Raw genomic sequence first — 22,585 nt, 5'->3', positions numbered from 1 at the left:
AGATGGTGGGAACTGAATGCTACTTCTCCTGGGGCTGAGGACTTGTGTATTTCAGGAGAGCAGCCTGGAAAAGGCAACGCCTAACCTAGGGGGTCGGGGAGGGGTTGGGGGAATGAAACATCAGCAGTGGAAGATCTAGACGGTGACAAGCCCCAGGGATCCCAGCAGAAGGTCTCATGCTGCAAACCTCTAGCACACCCAGCCTGTGGGTAGGAGAAAGGTCAGTTCCGTGTTACCTCTGCTTCTCGGGATGGGAATCAAAAGATACAGAGCAGGCAATTTGGAAAAAGAATTTTATTAGCTTCATGAAAAACAGCTGCCATGAGTCAAGACCTGGATGGGGACAGAGTTCTGGTGGCTTCCAACCAATGGCCTGGGAAAAAACCATCTGTTCTCTCCATATCCTCAGACCAGGGTCTCAGTTGGGGTCCCCAGAAGAATATCCCACCTCCTCGCCCCCTCCATGCAGGCACAGATTCAGGGAATGCGTTCTTCTTAGACATTAGATTCTCCTGCTCTGTGGCTATCTCATTGAACAGGAAAATGATTCCTCAATATTCTAGACATTCAGATCAGGACCAACCTAGCATATGAGCCACTGTTCCAGATCAGCAATCAAGGACACAACGTTCTGAATCGCCCACCAGAAAGTCAGCACTCTGGAGGGCCACTCAGAATTCTAGAATGCAAAGTAAGAATCCCCTAACTTTTTAGATGATTTCATCAGGAGTCCTATATTTTAGAATGCCTGTATTCCAGATCAACCAGGAATCCGACATTCTAGGTCGTCAACCAGGAACCCAGCGGTCTGGCACGCCAAAGGAGAACCACGCCCAACATTTTGGATGAATAACCAGGAATTCAGCATTCTAGAATGACGAACAAGCTCACAGTATTCCAGATCATGGGTGAGGGACCCAGAGTCCAGATCATGGGTGAGGGACCCAGAGTCCTAAATGTCCACACTGATGCTCTCGATGCCAATCAGAAACCCAGCCTTTAAGACTATCAACCCTGGCCTCAGCATTCTGGAATGAGGAACACGAAGCTCTGCCCTCCAGAATGCTGCTGCCCTGCCCCTCAGAGCTCGGTGGATGGCCGCTCCACACCAGGCCCGTCCTCCTGGCCGGGGTCTGGCACGCGGAAGGAGACATAGGGACAAGTCTTGGTATTGAGGCAAACCAGCTTCCTCAGCGTGGCTGTCTTGACAATGTTGAAGCCCGTCTCGCCACCAAATGTGCTCGCCTTCCAGTACTCCGGAGAACAGATGGGATTCCCTAAGAGACCCTTAAGGGAAAAGGGAGCCCCAATTTCTATCATACTCTCCCCAAAGATGGAGTTTGGGTGGCACTTCTCAAGAAGTAGTCCCGGGTAGAACTCCAAGGCATCAATGTCTCCATATAGCTCCTCCAGCTCAGCTGCCATCTCCTGCTCTCCTACATGGGAAAGAAGCTAGAGTCAGAATCATGATGCCAATCCACAAAGGTTAATCTGGGGAGGGAACCTTCTAGCTCCACCTCTTTCTGGGGAGAATAAGGGACTTCAGAAGCGTCACTTCAGCAAATGAGCACACGTCCTAAAATCGGGCCCGGCTGAGAGACCCTTTTCCAGGGCTGCATCTCAGGAAGGGTTGTGCCACTGCGGAAGGAGTCAAGGGCCTGGATGTGCCACCAAACAGCGTGTGACCTTGAGCAACTCATCCCACTTCTCTGTGCCCTAATTACTTGATGGTTACAACAAGGAGAAGCCACCCATCTTATTTCCTTCCCAGGCAGGTGTCAAGGCCTCATCCTGGTCCAAGGCCCCGCATTCTACTGGAGCTCAGAGACGTCATGTCACTGTCTAAGCTCACAGAGAGATTCAGTGACAGTGTTCTTTCTGTCCCTCCAGACTGTCATGGGAGAGAGACATTGAGCCGTATCCTCAAATCCATGCTCCACAGGGCCCTAGCACCCAGTCATGGGTCATGCCACACCCTGGTCAAAACCTGCCAGTGGCTCCCCATTGTCTCTGACACAGGTTCCCAAACTTGGCTGCCCAACAACTGGGGACCTTAAACAACAAATATATACATATATAAAATATATGTATATAGAGTTCCAGCACATATGTATATACATATTACACATACAGATTCTCGGCCACCACCTAGGCCTACTGAATCAGAATCTCTCGGAAAGACAGCTAGGATTTGGTATTTTTAATTAGTTTTCTAAGTGATTCTCAGGTCACTGATCCATTAATGGGATTTAGGAAACCCTAGACAGGCTAAAACCCAAAATCTTTAGCATGGACTCCAAGATTCCACACAGTGTGAGCCAGCCTCCTGTCACTAACCTCCAGCCACCTCCCCCACGTAAGCCGCTTGCTCCAGCCACGCTTATGACTGTTCTGAATAGGCTCAGACTTGATGACCTCTATGCCTCTGTACTCTCTGTTCCTCTGCCTCGAATGCGCTTCCCTCTATTCTCCACTTGGAAAATCCCTTTTTATCCTTCAAGCCCAGCCGAGACGCCACCGTCTCTCCCCCGCAGTGGAGTCATCACCATCCCTCACCACCCCTGGCACCGAACCGGCCAGATGGATGGCCTCGTTCTGCCTCCTCGATGTCGCTGTTCCTTTAGCGCAAGTCCCTCGAGGGCAGGGAGTGTGCCTGGGGAGCAGCTGCTCACCTGTGAGCTCCTGGAAGGAGGTGTAGGGTTTCATGCCAAACCTCTTGCGGTACTCGTTGAAGGGCTGCAGCCGCAGCGCTCGCGACTCCTTGATGACATCCACGGCCACGTGCAGGATGTGGGCATCTATGTTCCTCCCCCCACCGATCTGCCAAGAGAGAAACACAGCCGTGGTCTGAGAGCCAGACCACCCTGTCCTGGGAGAGACCTTCAGGTCAGGGGACCTTCCTGAGCTCGGACAGAGAGTGTAGCTCAGCCTCGCAGCCACCAAGCTGGACACCTGGCCCTCGGGAGAGAAATTGTCATAAGCTAGCAGGGAGGGGGCTAAAATCTTGCCATGAAAATGATAATATATAAATAAATTTAGTTTAACTAAACTTGGAGTTTTACTCCAAGACTAAGGGGTGGTATAACATATCCTCTGAAGAAAAGGAAGTAGGGTTCAAAGCCCAGGTAACCTGGTGAGATAAAGAAGGCTCCAGAAAAAAATAAATCTGATTCATAACTCTTAAGGAGCATTGGTCTAAGCGCTATTGCTCAGGGTGAATTGAAAACATTGATGCTAAAGAAAGAGTTCTATTTGGGTAGAACGAGTAACATTGGGTGAGAAAGAGGAAAAGTACAGCTGGGTGAAATCAAACACCTTGGGGCAAAGCCAGCAGAGGCAGGGGCCAGTCTCAGCTGAACCATTTACAAGCCATGGGGCCATTGTGGGTTGACTTGTGTGTGTCCCCAAAAGATATGCTGAAGCCCTAACCCTAGCACCTGTGAATGTGACCTTATTTGGAAATAGATGTAATCAAAGTCATACTCCATTAGGGTGGGTTCTAATCTGATGACTGGCGTCCCAAGAAAAAGAGGAAGCAGACACATGGGAAGACCACCATGCTGGAGCGATGCTTCGGTAAGCCAGGGAACCCCAAGGATTGTCAGCCACCACAAGAAGCTGAGAGAAAGGCAGGGAACAGATTCTCCCCTGGAACTTTTAGCAGGAGTATGGCCCTACCAACACCCTGATTTCAGATTTGTAGTCTCCAGAACTGTGAAAGAATACATTTCTGAATGATATTAACACCACTTGGGGGAGTTAATGATAAAAGAGTTCTAGACAACTGTTTGAAGATTGATCTTTTCAACGGCCAAGATATTAGTCATGTGTAATCACTGTTTAATGGCTGCAAGGGTGGATCAGTGAATAAATGAATAAAAGGTGATCATTCTCAGTTGTCAGGTGAGAATATTTCTTTCCTTTCCTGGATGTTTCTTTATCCATGGAGGAAACCCCAGTAGCCTAACTCTCCTAGCATCTTTTTCCAACCTCTCCCCCTCACTCCTTTGTTAGAAGAGGAGGAGCGAAGTAGGATTATTGGTGAGTTTTAGAGAAATAACCAGGCATGCGCTGCCCAGGCTAGCCTCTCTACTGCTCCTGGATGCAGCTGACACCAGGAAGGATGTTTTCTCTCAAATTTCTTGGGCAGACTTTGTCCTGGGGTCAGGAGGATGTGGGAGAGACTTGCCCCGTTTCAATGCCTCCCTGACTTGGTAGCGAAGTTTGTCTAATTGGGGAGTTTGTTATTAAAAAGCCTGCTTACTAGCACATACCATTCAGGTTTTCTAGTACCAGCTTTATCAGTACTAATGGTGATGTTTTGAGCTTCCAAAAAAAAGAAAAAAGCAGAAGAAATTTTTCCTGCTTAAAGGCCCCTCGTTTGTGGTCCTTCTGCAGCCCTAGGAAACAAATCCAGGGACTGTAGGCAAATTACTTAGGCTAAGTCTCAGTTTCCTCATATGTAAAAATGAAGGAGGTAGACGCATCCACCTGATATGGTTGTGGTGAAAAAACCAAGATAAAAAATGCAAAGCAGGGTAATAGCTCAGTGGTAGAGCACATGCTTAGTGTGCACGAGGTCCTGGGTTCATCCCCCGGTACCTCCATTAAAGAAAAAAAAAATGGAAAGAAAGGAAATCTTTTTTAAAAGAAGGCAAAGCAGCTACCACAGTGTTGGTCATATGATAACCCCGAGATGTAACTGTGCGTGGTGATTATCAGAGGAAGCCCTGTTTTATCACTTCTCACACTCTCTCTGTTATACTGAGAATCCATTCTGGGGTCCTTCTGTCTCGTACCAGGAAACACCAGAGCTTTTCACGCACATCATCGTGGTCCTTGCTTGACAACTCTTTGGAAACCACACAGCCCTGCACAAAGGCTATTACCTCTGTTCATGCTGGTGTCCCCACGAAGAACGGAGGCTGCATTAACCAGCCAGCAGCTGCCCATTGGTGGCAGCATATGCTAATTGCAGTCAAATGACCAGGAGGAAATCTGAATCCATACGATGCCACAACTTCATGATAGGGCTTAGGGATAAGGACGAGAGAGGAGCAGGGAAGTGACAGGAGCGGAGATAAGGGAGATGGTTCCAAACATGGGGAAGGGAAGATTTAGGAGGGAGTCAGTTAGAAATTCCAGGGGAAAAGGCTGTATTATCTTGCGATGGCAGCCATAACAAAGTGCCACAGACTGAGGGGCTGAGACAACAGAAAGACAGCCCCCCACAGTTCTGGAGGATAGAAGTCCGAGATCAAGGTGTCAGGGGGGCTTGTTTTGTTCTGAGGCTTCTCTCCCTGGCTCACAGATGGCAGTCTTCTCCCTCTGTTTCCCCTCTGTGCATGTCTGTGTCCTAGTCTCCTCTTCTTATGAGGACACAGTCACAGTACGGCTCACCCCCTGACCCCACGGAACCTTGATTAACTCTTTGAAGACCCCATCTCCAAACACAGACACATTTTGAGGTCCTGGAGGTCAGGACTTCAACATGGGAATTTGTAGCTGGGGGCAACTCAGCCCATAACGGAGGCCTCTAATTTACTAAAGACCTACTATGTGCGGGCACTTTCACATAGACCGCCGTACCCCGAATGTCTTCCTGGTCCTCAAGCTGCTGTGCCCTCTGACCTCTGGGCCTTTGCCGTGCTGTCCTCCCCATCTGGAACACAGTGGTCCCATGCCATGAGCACTACCTCTCACCCTGGGAGATCCCCCTCCATCCCTTGGATCTCTGCTCAAATATCACTTCCTTACCCACAGTCTCCGACTCTGGGCCGGAAGCCCCTCTCCGAGCTCCCAGAGCTTTGCATTGTGGTTCTTAACGCGCTCTGAAGATTCTGTTAACATCAGAAAAGCCCTTGGCACGGGGCCTAGTGTGTGGTCAATGCTCAGAGGATACGAGCTGTCCTATGACTGTTGTGCCTTTCTAGGGTGCCCGCGCCAAAAACACGAGGACCCAAGAACCACATCGATCTTGTTCCCCGCTCCATCCCCAGCACCTGGAGTAACAGCCCGTATTGTTGAATGAACGAAAGAACGAAAGAACGAGAGAAGGAAGAACTGCCCATAGGACTGACACCCTTCCCATTTTACAGGAAACTGGGATTCGGATCCCACAGCCCACCTGCCTGCCCTCCCCAGCGCTCCTCTGAGGCTCACCCGGCCAGCCGTCTGGCGAGAGAAGGCGTCCACCAGGGCCTCGACCCCGTAGTCCACCAGCATGGAGGTGTTGAAGAGGAACTGCTCGTAGCTGAAGTCCCGGGGGCCCACCCTGAAGGCGTCGGGCATGAGCGGGTGCCAGTGGTAGAGCTGGTTGAACTCCACGGCGATGCGGTTGCGGTACTGGAACTGGACGCCGAACAGCAGCTCCGGGTCGAACTTGAGCTGCAGGAAGTAGCCGCTCAGCTGCTGCACATACTCCTCGATCACAATCTTGATAGTCTCCCCTGGGAGGAAGGATGGGGAACCGGGTCAGCAGAGCGCGGTGATTTAGCCACAGGGCTGGGGAAGCCGGCCCGTTCATGGAAAGGGCTTGGTTTTGCTTCTTGGTCATCGTGCTTGCTGTTTAATTTTGTCTGGCTACTTTCACTTTGTCTCTTTGTAACGGGGTGTGAAAATGGAACTTTCTGTCTCGGGCTGGACCGATGTCCCAAGACAAGAGCCGCCTGCTACTCGCACGTTCCATGGGGAGGTTGTAGGCCAGCTGAGCAGGACACACGAATGAAGTATCCAAGGATGGGTTTCATGACCTTTGGGTGACCACCTTCCCAAAGCCCTTTAGAAGAGCCCGGAGAGGTCACAAAAGATGGAAAAGCGGAGATTAACTTAGGGAATCTCAGCATCCCCGAGAGGGAGGCGAGGGGAACTTTGAAGGGACCATTCTAAGAGCGGCAGCAACAAACAAGAGACGTCAGCCCCAAACATAATCCTCGTATCTTCTTAGGTACCGAATTCCTATGGATCAATTTTTCCTCTGCCCCCTCGGGAACCAGCTACAAAGCAAAAAGCCAGGGAAGAAACAAATTGAACATTCCATAACCAAATGGGAAGTGGTCAACTAGATATTAAAGGACACGGATACTGTGGCCAATGAGACAGACTGACTTTTAGCAAATCTGGAGCCTCTGGAATTGCAATCCGCAGACCAGGGTCTAAATCCTGGCTTCACCATCTCTAGTCACCTGAGCTGGGGCTGTGTATGGTACCAGTATAATAATATTCACAGGGTCGTTGGGAGGAGCACACAAGGAACGCATCTGAACTGCTGGGCATAGCAGGGAGGGTCCGTTCCTGCAGAAGACAGACTACTACATGTAGGAGTGATGGCAGAATGCCCTCCCTGCACTCACATGTCACAGAAGATTAGACTAAGTCTTGCCCCCTCCTCCCCACTCAGGAAAGAACTCCCTTCGTGATGTGCTGGAAATCGCACAAACTTTGATAGCAGCCACACCTGGTTCAAGTCTCTCTCCACTGAATGGCCTCAGAGAATTCACGTAACCTTTCTGAACCTTCATGTTTACCCAAGGATAATCACATCTGGTTCATCAGGCTGTTGGGGAGGGTTCGATGAAGCATGGAGGATGCAGGGGCCCTAGGAGTCCTGCCTTTGGTCACCGCTTCATCATCAGTCAGTGCGCCGGGCAGCCTGCAGCCACAGACTTGCCCTCTCTGGTCAACACTGGGACTTCTGAACCAGCCCCTCCTCGTTCTTTAGACCATTCCTATCCCCAGTGCATGGCTCTTCCAGGCTCCAGTGAGTCGGGCACTATAATTGGGAACAGCCATGCCCAGTGATGCCCAGAGGTGGGGGCCGGGGCTTACTGGTGACTCAGAGTGAATACAGTCTGGACAGCAGGTGGCAGAGGCCAAACTCCCAGGCAGGAAACCATCTGACATTTTAAGCTGCAGACTCGCCCCCGTAGGGGACACAAAAATATCTTGTCCCTGAGTCACCCAGAAGCTATCAATCTCCAGGAAGGCAGACACATGCAGGGCAGGAGACAAGAGGATTCCTGAAGTCCAGGCAAGCTGGGGTTTGACCTGTATTTGCTGAGGATGTCACTGTGTGCTCCTGGATGCAGTCCGTGGGGACACTGAGGTTTGGGTGGCTAATCAGACTTGGCTGTGAGTCGCCCAGCTAATAAACAACTATCCCAGCCCCCCATTTTCTACATCTAGTTCCATGTGCTGAGTACACTCCCATTCACCCTCTCAACAAATCCTTACAACCCTCACTATTCCCAAGGTATAGATTGGGAAGGTGAGGTTCCCATGGGGGAGGGGCCTGCTCACGTTCAAAAGCTGGTAAGCCGACGACGCAGGATTCTAATCGCTATGTCCCCAGACCCTCCGCCCCCCGCTTCTCAGGACAGAGGGCTTGCCCTTCCAGGACCTGGCTGGCTTGGAGTCCTCACCGATCAGGATGAGGCGGGCCGTCTGGAAGAGCTGCTCGTCGCCCCAGGTGGGGTGCTCGGCCTTCAGCAGGTCACACACGCGGTTGTGCTCCCGCAGCCAGAGCGTGGCGTAGAGCATGAGCCCCGGCAGCAGCCCGAACACCTCCTGGCCCACGGCCATCTGGCTCCGGGGCGGGACGCCCCGCGGGTAGTGCATCAGCACGGGCGCCTCTTCCACCGACGGTGGGTACACCTCTCCGTCCAGCACCTGCGGGATGGGGCCACCTGGCAACCCGGGGAGGGGGCAGGGCGCCCGCACCTGCACAGCTGATACCCTCCCACTCTGAAAGTGAGCCCCTTTCTCTCTTCCCACCACCACCACCCTCATCTTCCACTTGTAAGTGGCTCCCTACTTCTTCCCCCAGACAGTCGGTCCACTCTCAAATCCGCAGCCAGAGCAATCCTTGAAAACACCCAAATGCAGCATCACGCCCTGCCTTAAAACCCTTCCGAGCCCTCTCTCTGCTCTCGGCAGAAATCAGGAATCCTCAACACAACCCACGCTCATCCGCAATGGCTCAGGTGGCCGGCAGCCCTGCCCTCGTTTCACTCCCTTGAAGCCACACAGGCTGCTTCCCCTCTCCAGCCTCGGCACCTGCCAACCTGGACAGCCCTGCCCCCTGCTTGGCCTCCCTAACGCCTCCTCATCCTTCACACAACTCTTGGTTGATTCAAATTTTCTAAGGAAGGCTTCCCCATCCTCCACACACTCTCGTGGCTTCTCCGTGGTGGCAGCTATCACAAGTGTAATTACTTATATGGCAGTTTCTTCATCATTCAATGCATTTACACTGTGGACCTACCATATGCCAAACATTGTTCTTAGCCCAAAAGATTCAGCAGGAAACTTTTAATCTTGGCTTTTTGTTTGTTTAGATTTGCATGGTCCAATATGGGAGCCACGAGCTGCATGTGGCTACTGAGCACTAGAAATATGGCTGGTGGGAATAAATAATCGATTTTTAAATTTTTTTAACTTTAGATTTAAAATGTAAAACTGCTACCTCAGCTATTGGAAAGTCTCTATGTTTAGAACAGCTTGGGCATGTTAGCCTATTTTTTCAACTGTAAATTTTACAAAATCTAAACATAGATCAGAATCTCCCATGAAAACTTGGCACCCAAATGGAGACATGCTGTAAACATAAGATATAGATCAGATTTCTCAGATTCAGCACAAAAAAAAAGTGAGATATTTTATTATTAATTTGGGGGTTGATTACATGTTGAAATGATAATATTCTGGATATATCGGGATAAATAAAACATATCATTAAAATCTATTTCACCTGCTTCTTTTTACCTTTTTTAATGTGGCCACTAGAAAAATTTCAATAACTTATGTGGCTCACATCTACAAAATAGAGCAGATGAAACCTATTTTATGCGGCGGGTTTGAGGAGTGCATGAAATAGTTACCCATATGGCTATAGCACTACTGAACAGTGTGGGTTCAGACAGTAAGTCCTCATGGAACTAGCAGCCTAGTGATTGTCTGAGAAGCTGGAGGGCAGGGCCTATAACTCTCATGGCCACTGCTCACCTGTGCCAGCCCCATCATTGTGCCCAATCAATATTATGAAATAATTAAATGAAGAAATGCAGGCTGGAAGTGTCCATCTATTGAGCCTCAAAATCCACCATCCAGGAGAGCATGAGAGGCCATGTCTGCATCCTGTCTGCTTCTCTCATCTGACACCTTCTCCCAGGGTTTACTGTCTCTCCTCCTCACATACCCCTCCAGCTTCTGCCCTGGCCATCTCAGGACACCACCAAGGCCCCCAAGGCCCCCGACCAGCAGCCTTTCCCAGGAAAAACCGTGGAAGGCTGTTCCCAACTCCCCATCCCAGGCCCAGTGCTACCTGGTACTTGAGCTTCCCATCCTTAAAGAGCCGCAGGTGATACTGACGTTCTAGATTGTCCCCATAAATGTGGCCGAGGTCTACCTGAGGACAAAAGGAGGATCCGCTCAGATCTCTGCGTCCTACCCCACCGGCAACAACCTATATGTGCCAAGTGAGGCCCAGAGAGGTCCTGGGCCCCTCCCAGGTACTCACCCCGTGGCCCAATGCCTTGGTGAAGCCAGGACCCATCTTGCCAGAAGTTTTGAAGAACTGGTGAGTGAAGTGTTGCGCAAAGAAGGCAAACATGAGGTTGGTGCCTTGGGGGTCAGGTATGAACTTCCTCCTGAGCAGGAAGTGACGGCTCAGGAGCTCGGCATCTGGCAACTGCTTCTTCCCTGGTTGGGGTGGTGGGGGGAGCATTAACTGCCTCCTGTCTGGATCCTTCTTCCCCAGGGCCTTCTGGGCTCGCCAGACCAAACTGGTCCATGCAGGAAGCCCAGGATGGCCTCTGCAGGGCTCTCTCCCTCCCACCAGATGGCCCCTGGCGTCTTCTCTACCAAAAGACCCTAGAAGGATTTATGGGTGAAACAGCATGATAGCTGGGATTTGCTTGAAAACACTCCATGAAAAATAAAGTGAGAGGGGAGAGATGAAATAACACTGGCAAAGTGTGGACAAATCTGGAAACCAGGAGATGGGTTACACAGGAGTTCATTATACTTTCCTCTCAACTTTTGTGTATGTTTGCTACTTTGTATATGTTACCCAAAAAAAGAAGAAGAAGAAAAAGAAGGAGGAGGAGGAAGTAAAGAAAACAAACAAGAGAACTTGGGCTCCCCAGCCCTGAAGCAAGGTAGCCTGTGTTTGAAATGAGCTATGCTGTGAACATAGATAAGTCATCCCTAAGCCTCAGTTTCTTCTTCTCTAAAATAGGGTGAATGACACCGATTTTATGCAGTGGATTTGAGGAGCACAGGAGGTCATGTAGGCATGACAGGGAGCTAGTGAGGTGGAGTCTTTCAAATCGAGGGTCAGCAAACTTTTTCTGTACAAGTCCAGATAGTATTTTAGGCTTTGCCAACATATGGTCTCTCTTGCATCTACTCGGCTTTGCTGGTGCAACAGGAAAGGAGCCACAGGTGATGCGTAATGAATGTGATGGTGTTCCAATAAAGCCTTACTCACAAAATAGGGAGTGGGCTGGATTTGGCCTGCAGGCTTTTGCCAAGTTTGCCAATAGTTTGCCAAGCTATTTCTTTTTTTACTTTTTTATTGAAGTAGAGTTGATTTACAATGTTGTATTAGTCTCTGGTGTACAGCATAGTGATTCAGATATATAGATAGATAGATAGATAGATAGATAGATAGATAGATAGATAGATAGATAGATAGATTCCTTTTCATATTCTTTCCATTATAAAGTTATTCCAAGATACGAAATATAGTTCCCTGTTCTATACAGTAGGACCCTGCTTGTTATCTATTTTATACATAGTAGTATCTGCAAGTCCCAAATTCCCAATTTATCCCTTCCCACTCCCTCTCCTCCTAGATAACCATAAGTTTGCTTTCCATGTCTGTGAGTCTCTTTCTGTTTTGTAAATAAGTTCATTTGTGTCACTTTTTTTTGGTTCCACATGTAAGTGATATCATATAGCATTTTCCTTTCTCTGTCTGACTTACTTCACTTAGTATGATAATCTCCAGGTCTATCCAAGTTGCTGCAAATGGCATAATTTCATCCTTTTTTATGGCTAAGTAGTATTCCAGTGTGTGTGTGTGTGTGTGTGTGTGTGCGCGTGTGCGTGCGCGCGCGTGGGCGCATGCCACATCGTTTTCTTTTGCCAAGTTATTTTAAATAATGACAGTCTTTCTATGTCTGGGTTAAAGACAAGTCATCTTGAAGCAGGTTTCTGTCATTATGAGAATAAGCATTAAGAGGTCTTCCTTAATTAATTCGATGTCGGATAACTGGGCACCCAGTGCCTTTGCAGAAAGCATTGGATTTTTGTGTTCTGGAATAGGCATTCTTTCACAATCCTTCATGTGAGGCCCAGTGTCAATAGACTAGGTCTTTGGGTTGCAATGGCTGACTGATTTCCTGTCGCAGGAAAGGTCATCAAGAACCCCAAAAGGAACTCACAAAAGGGGAAGTTGGAGGAAGTGGCCTGCACCCCATAACTTGGAATCATCACTCAGACTGACACTGAGCAAGGGCTTTTTCCAGCAAAGTACGGGCAGAGGCCAGAAGCTTGGCAAGACCCAGCTATCCTGACAGAATGGTCATGCTTTGGGAATAGGAGCTCCGTATGTGAGTACAAACCATCAGAGTAGCGCCCTTGAGGCCCCACTCAAGACACTGATACATATGCAAGGTTCTGAGCCTGAGAAAGCGCACAACCAGGGCGGTGCACAGGACTCATGCTCAATAGCGCCACCATGTGGTAGGAACTGAAGCGGCGGCAGTGGTGAACTGACGCATTTTGTCCTCTGTGTACTTGAAGCTGAATTGATGGCTTTAAACTGAGTAAACCCCCAGGTTTGGGGACAGTCAGGAGTGGATTGGGAAGAAGGCCTTGGAGGAAGACCCCTGCCAAGGAGACCAGGGAGGGGGGATCTTGGACAACTAAAGAAAAAAACCTGATTTTATGTGTAAATTGACCTGATGAAGCACATAAAACTTTTTCCATTAGTAAAGAACCAAACACAGAGTCAGCACCCAAAAAATAGCACACTATTCCCCACCTCATACATTTCAACTCTTAAGTTACCCCCATCCCTGCAGGATCCCACCCATTCAGTAGACAGGGTTCAGGCAAAGAGGTGCCTTGGAAATCCGGAAGCACTAGTCTGACTCTGCTGCTGACCTCAGGCAAGACCCTCCACAACATTTTCCTGTCCTTCTTCCCCAGCCCTGTCCTGGTCCCTGGTTCTGGATACGCATATGTCTTGCTCTGATCTACCCATCTGTGAAATGGGTCAGTAATTGCTCTTCTGCCTGCTTTTTCCCAAAGAGGGGAACTGAGCATCTCCTGTGACCCCCCAGGCCCAGCCACCTCCCCCCAACTCCATTACCTTTGGTCCCCATGGGTGTGGGGCAGTCTTGGGGCACAGAGGGCAGAATCCGCGTGTAATAGCTCACGTTGGAGAAGGATTCCCAGCTGATGTAGTCGTGCGCTAAGTTGTAGGTAGGGGGGCTGGGGATAAGATTGGAACGCACTGCAGGGGGCGAAAATAATGGTGACAAGGGGGTTCCTGCCCCAGTTACACCCCCCTTCTCCACCTTCTTTTGGGTTGGACTTCTTTAATTTGGCATCATAGTCCCCCCCAACCACTGCCCTTATCAGATGCCAAGAATTCCAAGGACTGGCAGGATTTCTTGGTCCTCCCTAGACGGGGGGGGGGGGGGGGGGCGGTCCTGCCCCTCACCCACCTGTGAGTACCAGGCGCATGAGCAAGTCACGGATGAAGGTGGCATTGACAAACTCCCAGAACCAGCGCCCATGTGTCAGCAGGAAGTGGAGGAAAGAGGGGCTCGGCCTCAAAGACGTCCGGAGCCAGGTCCAGAGCTGAGCTGTGGGGGCAGCGGGAGCCACTCAGTCGGGCCCCTCAACAGGACCGGAAGCAGCCAGAGTGGAAGATGGGAACTGGGGACAAGGACCAGGATGGAACAGGATAGACTCTATGGGGCAGGGGTAAGGACGGAACCTTGGGGGTGATAATACATGACAGAACCAGAAGCAGACGTGAGGACAGGAGATGGGACAGGGCATGAGGTCAGTGAGGTCCAGGCTGGGCAGCGAAGACTCACTACAGAGCTGGGAAGCAGAGAGTGAGGTGGGCTGGGAGCAAGGTCAGGGGGAGTGTCAGAGGTCAAAGGCAGGCAAGGAAAGAAAACAGGTCCCCAACCAGAGACAAGGGTAGGAAGTGGGGGTCTTGGAGGGTGAGCCCAGGGGAGAAGGGGTCGGGCTGGAGGCCCAGCTCACGGATGGTGCAGTTGGGGCCGTAATAGCCCGTGCGGGTGCAGTCACACTGGTAGCGGTCAAGGCCGAAGCGGACACAGACACCCTTGTGCTGGCACGGATAGTAACAGCAGGGGTTCACTGTGGGGCAGAAACGGAGATCAGAGGCCACTCCAGGGTGACCACTCATTGACCAGAGACATGGAGTCCAGTTACAGCTCTGTCTTAACTTCTGGATTTCAGCGATCCTCTAAGGGCCTTCTCTGTTCCCACAGCTGTGAATGGAGAGTCCCTGGCCCTTCTGTTTCTTGCTCTGGGTTTCCAGCCTCGCCCACATTGGGCCACCAGGGGAAGTCCCTACTCCCTCTCTGCTGCCACCAAAGTGGGGCAGGAAGAGATTCCAGGTCCCAGGCTGGGACATCCTAGGCTAAGAAACAGCTGATAAGCCTGCCTCACAAGCTTCTGGGGCATTCACTTTCGGCCAAGTCAGAGCACCAAGGGCAGGGTTCGTGGGGTTCAGAAAAGGGACAAGGATAGGGGTTCTAAGACCAGCCCCCAACCTCTGGGTACCCGGACACTAGGAAGAGGAGGTCACCCACATCCCTCTATGTTTGCAGAAGGGAAGGAAGAGCATGTATCACAGCCCCCTTATAGGCAGATGGGGAAACTGAGGCCTGATAAGGGGAAACCCAGGCAGGTCACCCCATAAGTCACACCAGACCGATTGCCCCACCCCTACACTTCCTCCCCCGCCCCACAGACTCAACATTCAAGTCCGAGGAAAGAAATTTCCCAGAACCCTGCGGACAGAGAATGAATTTGAGGGGCGTCTCAGCTGTCTCAGCTCCTGTTCCTGATGGACCCAGCCTCGGGCCGCATCAGACGCAGGAACAGAGTCGGGCCTCCTGCATCCTCCCTGCGGCTCCCTCCTCGGCCTTAAAACACATAAAATGCCAGGTTCCTTCTGAACCCTACTTCCTTGTCTGGGCTCAGAGCCAATGTCACAGAGAACTCCAGTTCTCTGTGCAACTGATTAGAGGGGGTCAGGAGGGTGGCGACAAGCACGGGGAACCCTCAGGATGCTGTGATCAGAGGGCGTGCCTTCCGGTCTAGGTCTCCCCACTTCACAGCATGGGTCCCGGACAGCAGGGTCCTCCTGGCCCCTGCCTCAAAGAGGGCCCCCTGCACCATCACACACACACACACACACACACACCCCCCAATAAGAAGAGGATCATAAGAATCATGCAAGTAATTTTGCTTAAGTCCTGGCACTTCCCACAGCCCCACAATAACATCACTGTGGCCCCTGCAGGGTGTAAATGGGAGGCACCAATGGGAAGCAGTCTGGACAAAAAGGCCTTATCAGACCCACACAGGCAGACCTGGTCTCCCCCTCCCACAGCCACTGGCCAGGGAAACGCCAGGGAGCTCAGGGTGAGCCCTGCAGCGGGCTCTGGGGTCTGGGATCTCCTCATGGGCCCCTCCTGCTCTGGACACTCTGTGGTTCTGCCCAGGAGCGCCTGTGGCTCACCGCTGCCCAGCTCCCTACCACGGCCACCACGCCCTCTGCCACCACTCAGCAGGCACACTCAGTGGTCCTCCCACTCGGCGGGCACAGGGGCTAAGGCCCAGCCCTCCCCTGGACTGCGCTTCCCCATCCCTCCCACAGTGGGGGTCCCAAAAGGAACTCAAGAGGTCATTTCGGTTCATTCTGTGGCAGCCCATTCCGCAGCCCCAAAGCCAGAAGCTCTTTTCCTTCCTTGACCCAGGCTGTGGCTCCTCCCTAATAAATTCCCTCCAAATCTACTTGTCCCACCGACTGAGCCCCTGCCCGGCCTCCACCAGAAAGCCTCCATGAAACGTCCATACTCTGACTCCTCCCCTCTCCGCAACCCCAGCCCCTCGGTCCATCTCAGCCTGCTCCGCTCCACCACAAGCCCCCAAGGGAAAGGGCTTTCCCTGACTCTCTCCTCCCTCCCAGAGGCCGTGCACACAGCTGGGGCTGAACCCAGGTCCTGGACAGAACCAGCCGCCCAGGGAATCCAGATGTGGTAGGTAGCCAGAGCTTAACAAATGTTTGTGAAAATGAAGCAAGTAGACCTGCCAATCCAAGTTTGGCCAAAAAGACTCCCTCATCTTCCCAGCCCTCAGCAGTTGGTTCTGAAGTCTGGTTTGAGGTCTTCCTGATGCTGCAGACGCCAAAGCTCCTGCCAGCATCCCTGTCCTGTCAGAAGCGCCTGTGTGCCAGCCGGAGGCTCCTCCCTCCCAGACCTGCTGCCCAACTTCCCCCCCACCTCCTCCTCCACGATCTTTCCATAAACACCCGTAGCCCCAGGGCAGGAAACGTTCTCTCCAGCGAGAACACCAGCTGCTGCTGAGGGCCCCAGGGTATCACTGCCGCCTCCCCCCTACCCCCAGGGTGAGTCTGACCACTGCTAGACTGTCACGATCAGCCGGGAAGCCAGGGCTCTCGCTGACCCCTCCAGCACTGCATATCCACCTCTTGTTTACCTGCTCAGCACTCCCCTCCCCCCCACCCCAGGCCCCACACAGATGAGGAGACCCCCCCCAAACCCCACTGCCTCGAAGCTGCAGAGCACAGACTTGAACTCCCTTCTCTTCCTCTCCCTTCCTCCTCCTGGAAGTGCCCAGAGTCCCTTTGCTGGGGATGACCCCAGGTGAGGTAGGTTTGTCACCTTTCCCCCAAGGTGTTGGACCTGAAAATCCTGAATAAATGAAACTAGGACCCCAGAGGGGTCCCCTGCCACAATCAGAGCTCTGGGAACTATTCACAAAGGAAGGTCTTCCTTCAGTCTAACTTAAATCCTGCATGCTTTCTGTGCCCAGTGGAGGACACCATCGTTAATAAACCTTCAAGGAAGAGAACTGGGGAGAGGAAGGCACTGAGTCTAACGTGCCTTGAGTTCCCACGCTCAGCACAGGGTCAGGCACCAAGTAGGTGCTGGGTGAATGTGTCAGAGACTGGCTGCTCCTTACTGGCTGTGTGTCCTTGGGCAAGTACCTTCCACCCTCTGGGCCTTGTTTGCCTGTGTTTTTCCAGGAAGGGGATGGGACAGACAGGCTCTAAGGAAACCTCTCTCTCTGCCTCTCCTTCTTCCGACTCTGGATGAAGCCAATCTCTCTCTAACTATCTGCATTATTTGCATCCGTGTGACTCCCCTGCCCCATCAGCAAAGAACCAAGCAGTTTGCTCTCAACTGAGTCTTCAAGCCCCTCCAGCAGTGGGGTTGATCAGCAGGCCCACATTGCACACATTCCCACAGACGAGGACTGTCCACAACTTCCTGGCTCCAGAACTTTCTCAGGATTCAGCAAGGAAATGTCCCCCAGCCCAGGAGTCAGGACTCTAGGCACAGTGTGGGAACACCAAATCCTCCAGGACGCAGAGGCACCAGGCAACAGGAGGGCTCGTTAAAGAGGCTGGACTGAAATTCCCTAAGAATAATATTTAGAGAAGCTTCAAGTTCTTGGCAGCCAAAGAGAAAAAAAAGGGGGTGAGGGGCCCTGATCAGCCAAACCTGGGCCCCAGCCCATACACCCAGGCAGGCCAGCAGCCAGCAGCCGGCACCACACCAGGCCTGACAGCTAGACGAACCCAGTTGGAGAGGAAGCCCCATCCCGGCCTACGGACCCAGCTGGCGCTGCAGATAGGCAGCCTTGGCCAGGCTGGGTTCCTGCGCCTGGTGCCAGGGCTAGCTGTCGTCAGGGCCCGCCACCTGGCACGGAGCTCTGGTCGCTAGGTCATGCCCTATCCCAAGGCAAGGAGAGAGCACTAAGGCAAATCCAGGGGCTGGAGAAGATGAACTTGAGCATCAAGGTTCCCCTGGCTCAGCCTTGTCCTTCCAGCCGGATTCTGCCCTCTCCCTCACTAGAGAGGCAGAAGCGACATTCTTCCCTCCACCCCAGCCCCCCACCCCACCACCTGCCCTCAGGTGAATCTGCATTCCTCATCACCTGGGGGATTGGCTATTCTGGGGACAAAATAATGCCTCCCCTAAATGCCCAGGCTTCTTGGACCTCAGTTCGCCCATAGACTTGGAAGTGGGAAGGCAGCCCAAACCTTCTGCCCTGGAACACAACTTGTCCTCCATTATTTCCATGACCTTTGCAGCAGCCTCCTTAATGGTTTCCCAGCCTCCGGCCTCACCTCCACATCATCCACCCAATCTCGCTCTCCTGCTCCAAGTTACCCTCCGGCCCAAGTCCCGTGCCTCACTCTGCATTCAAAGGTCTGTGCCAGCCCGCACCTGCCTTCTGTCCTGAGGCTGCCGAAGTGCCCAGCTGTTCCTGCAGTTCAGGCCTTTGGGCTTCAGCTTGCCCTCTTGCTTCTGCCAGAAAGACCCTTTATAGAGATTCACAGTAAAATCTCACAGTACTTCCCCCCACGCACCATCTCCTTCAGGGTCCGGGTCAGACATCACCACCTCCAAGAAGCCTCTGTCAATCCCTCACACTTGAGAGGTAACCACTCCCCCAGCCCCGCACTCCCAGTGCTTCCCTCAGTCGTGGCCCTGGATGGTAGTCTGTTGGCATTTCTGTCTCCTCCAACAGACTGTGAGCGCCTCCCAGCTCTGTGTCTCCAGGTTCCAACCAAAGACCAGCATCAAACAATCCCGTGGGAATGTTTGTGGAGCGAAAAAACCAATTCTGTTTAAACACAATATAAAGATAAGGAGAAAAGGCTAAAAGCAAAATGGCACAGATCAGGGATCACCAAGCTGGTGAGCAGACACAGGAAGACAGGCAGGGCGAGCCCCAGATGCCCTGGGGGCCTGCGTGGGGCTGAAGGGGCCTCAGAGGGAAGTGCTGGGCTGATCCAGGGCTAATTAAACAGGTCACTGGGCAACCTGGTGAGCGCTGGCTCTGCAATCAGGGTCTCAAATAAATATGGGCTCACCCTTCTGGATCTCAGAGTCCCCTTCTGTAGAAAGGGCCAAACATCTCCCTGGCAGGGCCGTTGTGAGCAAAACAACGTAGACACCCACAGCCAGGTTTTGTAAACTGTAAAGTGAGGGCCACCTAAGTCTTCCTCCTCTTCTTCCCACAAATTAGACTTTTGCTCATATTCGAACTCTTGCCTACAGCACCCTCCATCCTCTCTGTGGCTTCCCCCAATGCCACCCACTCAAATCCTCTCCTCCAGGAAACCTGGTCTGATTCGAAATCCACACAGCTATCTCTGAGCACCAAACACCTAGAGCATCACAAGAGGAAGCTCAGCTCCCTACCCCACTCCCATCTCTCTCTTGCCCCCATTTTGCAGATGGGAAATGGAGACCCAGAGGGGGATAGTTCACACAGCTAGGTAGTGAAGGGAGCTCTGTCCAGACCTTACACACACACACACACACACACACACACACACACACACACACACACACACACACACACACACACGGAAGCAGTAAGCTCGGGAAGGGAGGCTGTCAGAGGGAGGAGCTGCATTCCTTCACCTGGAACCTGGTACATGCATAGTAGGGGGCAGGGGTGATGGAATTTTACAGGATCTGAGTTTCCCCATCATCTTTGGGGAGGTGAAACCAGGAAGGGTGGAGGGCAGGGAGGACTGCTGAAAGACCCTGCAAAGTACCTAGAGTCAGACAGATCCAAGTTCAACCCTGAGCCCACCACATATTCTGTGGGCTTGAGAAGAGTACAGCCCCTGTCTGAGCCTCAGTTAACTCATCTGCCCAAGGGGGACCTCCCAGGTGAGGATTTAAACCTCAGGGGAAGCAACCCAGCTCTCTCCCTCTCTCCGGGATGATGGTGTACCCGGGGTCCTCACCAAGGGAGATCTTCTCCACTGGGGCTAGGAATTAGGGAGAGTCCCAGAAGTTAGAGGCTGGAGAAAGAGAACTCACCAGTCTGCTTGCCCCTCGGCGCCAGCCACTTCCTCCGAAAGGGGCCCCACAAGGGAAACAGCGGGTTGTTGGGGACAGAATGGGCTAGGATAGCTGGCGGCGCAGCACAGGTGACGGGGCTGGAGAGGGGTTGTCCCTTTTCTCCAAGAAGGCAGGAGGTCCCAATCTGCCCTTTCCCCCTGAAAGAACCCTGTGGCGTCCTAGCCAAGGCCACCCCCCCCGGGGTTGGAGGGGTCTTCAGAGAGGCCCCATCCGACAGACAGACTCAGCCGCCTCCCCCTCTCAGGCACCGCGGGCAGAAAGGGGAAGCTGGGCCGGCCGGAGGGGAGACGGGGTGAGGGGCCCGGCCAGGGGCGCAACAGGGGGTCTCCTCGGGAGCCGGAAAGGGGCCGCCTACCCGGCGCGGGCGCCCAGGGGTCCGCGGGCAGGACCGGGGGCGGCAGCAGCAGCAGCAGGAGCAGCGGGAACCAGAGCGAGAGACTCCGCCGCCCTGCAAAGAGAGAGAGAGATGACGGGCTGAGCCTGGCGTTCAGGGCTCCACTGGGAGGCAAAGGGGATTCCCGGGGCACCGGGGCTGAACTTACGGCTCATGGTGCAGGACGGCGGATGGGTGCAGGATACCGTCAGCCGGCTCCTCGGGTGCGTCTCCAGCTCTGCCCCAGAGCGCTGGCCCGCCTGGCCCGCCCCTTCCCTACCCGTTCCCTGGCTCCACCTCTCCAGCCAGCAGTCACCTCGGCTGCCGCCCACTTTACTTCCTCTGCTCCGCTCCAGCCAAGACATTTTATTAATTATTCTGTGATTGCCACTAAGGTGGTTTTTCACCCGAGAGCCTTCAGACACTTGAGCTTTTAAAATCTAGCAGCACTAGAATTGTGTCCGTTTGGTAGGTAGGAAACTGAGGCCCAGATACGATGCGCAGTGCTGAGGTCATCCAGGGTTTCGGGGCAGAGCGAGGGCTATCTCAGGCCAGAAGCACACACCCTGCCCCCTTGGAAGGGAAGGAGACAAAAAGGAGCCATCCATGCACATATTTTCCCAGAAGGGAAACCCGCCACCCTCAGACAGACCCAACAGGGAGGCCTGGCTTCCCCCAGGGACTGTGCTCTGCCGTCTACGGCCACGTGCGTCTGCCTGAGTCTCTACTGCCAGAAATGAAGACGACCAGGAGACCTGATTCAAATCCAGACTCTAAAGCGTACTAGCTGTGTCACCTTGCATCTGGTACTCACCCTCTCTGGTCCTCAGGATTCTTGCCTATAAAATGGGGATGCCAATAAGACGCATCCCAGAGAACTGCTGTCAGATCCTACGAGATACTGCACACAAACCTCCCGATGCAGTCAGTGTCTAGCACAGAGCTGATCTGCTATCCGGAGGCATCCTTTTCAAAGGTCTCCTAACTCAGATTCCAGGATAGCCAGGATCGACTCTGCAGCTGGGCTCACACCTATCTGCCTACTTTACAGACTCCCAGCGTCCAGTTCCTCTATGTTGTACCTGGGGAAACGGATCTTAGAAGGGGGATGAGCCCTAGGTCACGCAGAGTCCCCTGATCCCCATGCCCACAGATTTGCTCCCTCAGTTTCCCCAGCACACCCAGCCATCTTGTGGGCCTCAGAGCTGGGAAGGCCTGGCGGGAGAGCTCAGAGGGGCTTATGCTGGTTCCCAGGCATCCTTGGGTGCAGGGTGGGAACCATGTGAGGTGGGGGAGGTGAAGCCTGCTGGGGAGACCCTCTGACATCTCCACCTGAGCTGTTCCCATGTTCCACGGGGACAGAAGCCAGCTGCCCAGGGAGACAGAGCAAGCCAGGGCAGACACAGGGTGGGAGTGGAGGAGGTGGAGGGCCTCAGACCCTGGGGTGCTGGGACAGCCTGACCCAGATCCAGAGCCCCCTGGTGACTACCCAGACAGGGGGAGGAGACTCAAGGCATAGGTTATCGGCCAAAGTGATGGAGTTGGGGTAGATTCAGGAGCCCAGTTCCCCAGAGAAAAGGAGAATTTCTGATGATGAATAAAAGCGAGAAGGGCTTGGATGAGGCCCCATCTTCACTCCCAGATCCTCCCTCCCCTCGGGCCCCAGGCCCAGACAGTTACCACGCCTGTACCTCCTGCTGACTCTTTACTGCCAAGCCACCCGCCTGAAAAGGAACAGCACTCTTGTGGCTCTGACATTGGGAGAAAAAGCCTTAGGCTGAGAGTCAGGAGAACCAAGTTCAAGTCTCAGCTCTTCCACAGTTTGACCTCAGACAAGCACCTGCACCTCCAGGTCTCTGGTTCCCCATCTGAACAATATAAAATTCAAATCAGATAGTTTCTGAGAACAGCTTCAGCGTGAAGGAGTTAAGCGCTCACTGTAGCCCCGCTATGTGACTGGTGCTCGAGATCTTGGGAAGATGCAGTGAAGGAGAGGCCAGAGGCAAGATGGCAGAAAAGG

General features: G+C 52.8%; 1 protein-coding gene across 1 annotated transcript; it reads right to left on the bottom strand.

Annotated features, from left to right (window-relative positions):
• Window positions 1–279: 279 nt before the first annotated feature.
• PTGS1 (prostaglandin-endoperoxide synthase 1) lies at window positions 280–20,820 on the bottom strand. Its single transcript, XM_031450393.2, has 11 exons — window positions 20,735–20,820; window positions 20,548–20,640; window positions 14,290–14,406; window positions 13,737–13,877; window positions 13,379–13,522; window positions 10,517–10,698; window positions 10,322–10,405; window positions 8,421–8,667; window positions 6,163–6,449; window positions 2,673–2,820; window positions 280–1,436 (listed from the first exon to the last, which is right to left on the bottom strand). The coding sequence occupies exons 1-11, from the start codon at window positions 20,739–20,741 to the stop codon at window positions 1,081–1,083; spliced, it is 1,806 nt and encodes a 601-aa protein (XP_031306253.2). The 5' UTR covers window positions 20,742–20,820; the 3' UTR covers window positions 280–1,080.
• Window positions 20,821–22,585: the final 1,765 nt, after the last annotated feature.

This window comes from Camelus dromedarius, chromosome 10 (assembly GCF_036321535.1).
Source record: "Camelus dromedarius isolate mCamDro1 chromosome 10, mCamDro1.pat, whole genome shotgun sequence".
NCBI classification, from domain to species: Eukaryota; Metazoa; Chordata; class Mammalia; order Artiodactyla; family Camelidae; genus Camelus; species Camelus dromedarius.
Note: the sequence above shows the minus strand (reverse complement) of the source record. Positions and strands in the feature narration are given on the sequence as shown.

Bases quoted from the DNA above. Each gene is read 5' to 3' on its own strand.
- PTGS1 (XM_031450393.2), bottom strand. The intron at 14,407-20,547 runs GTAGGCGGCCCC...TCTGCCCCACAG, and splicing joins CCCCTGGGCGCCCGCGCCGG to TGAACCCCTGCTGTTACTAT. The intron at 13,878-14,289 runs GTGAGCTGGGCC...CTGCCCCCACAG, and splicing joins CGGCCCCAACTGCACCATCC to CTCAGCTCTGGACCTGGCTC.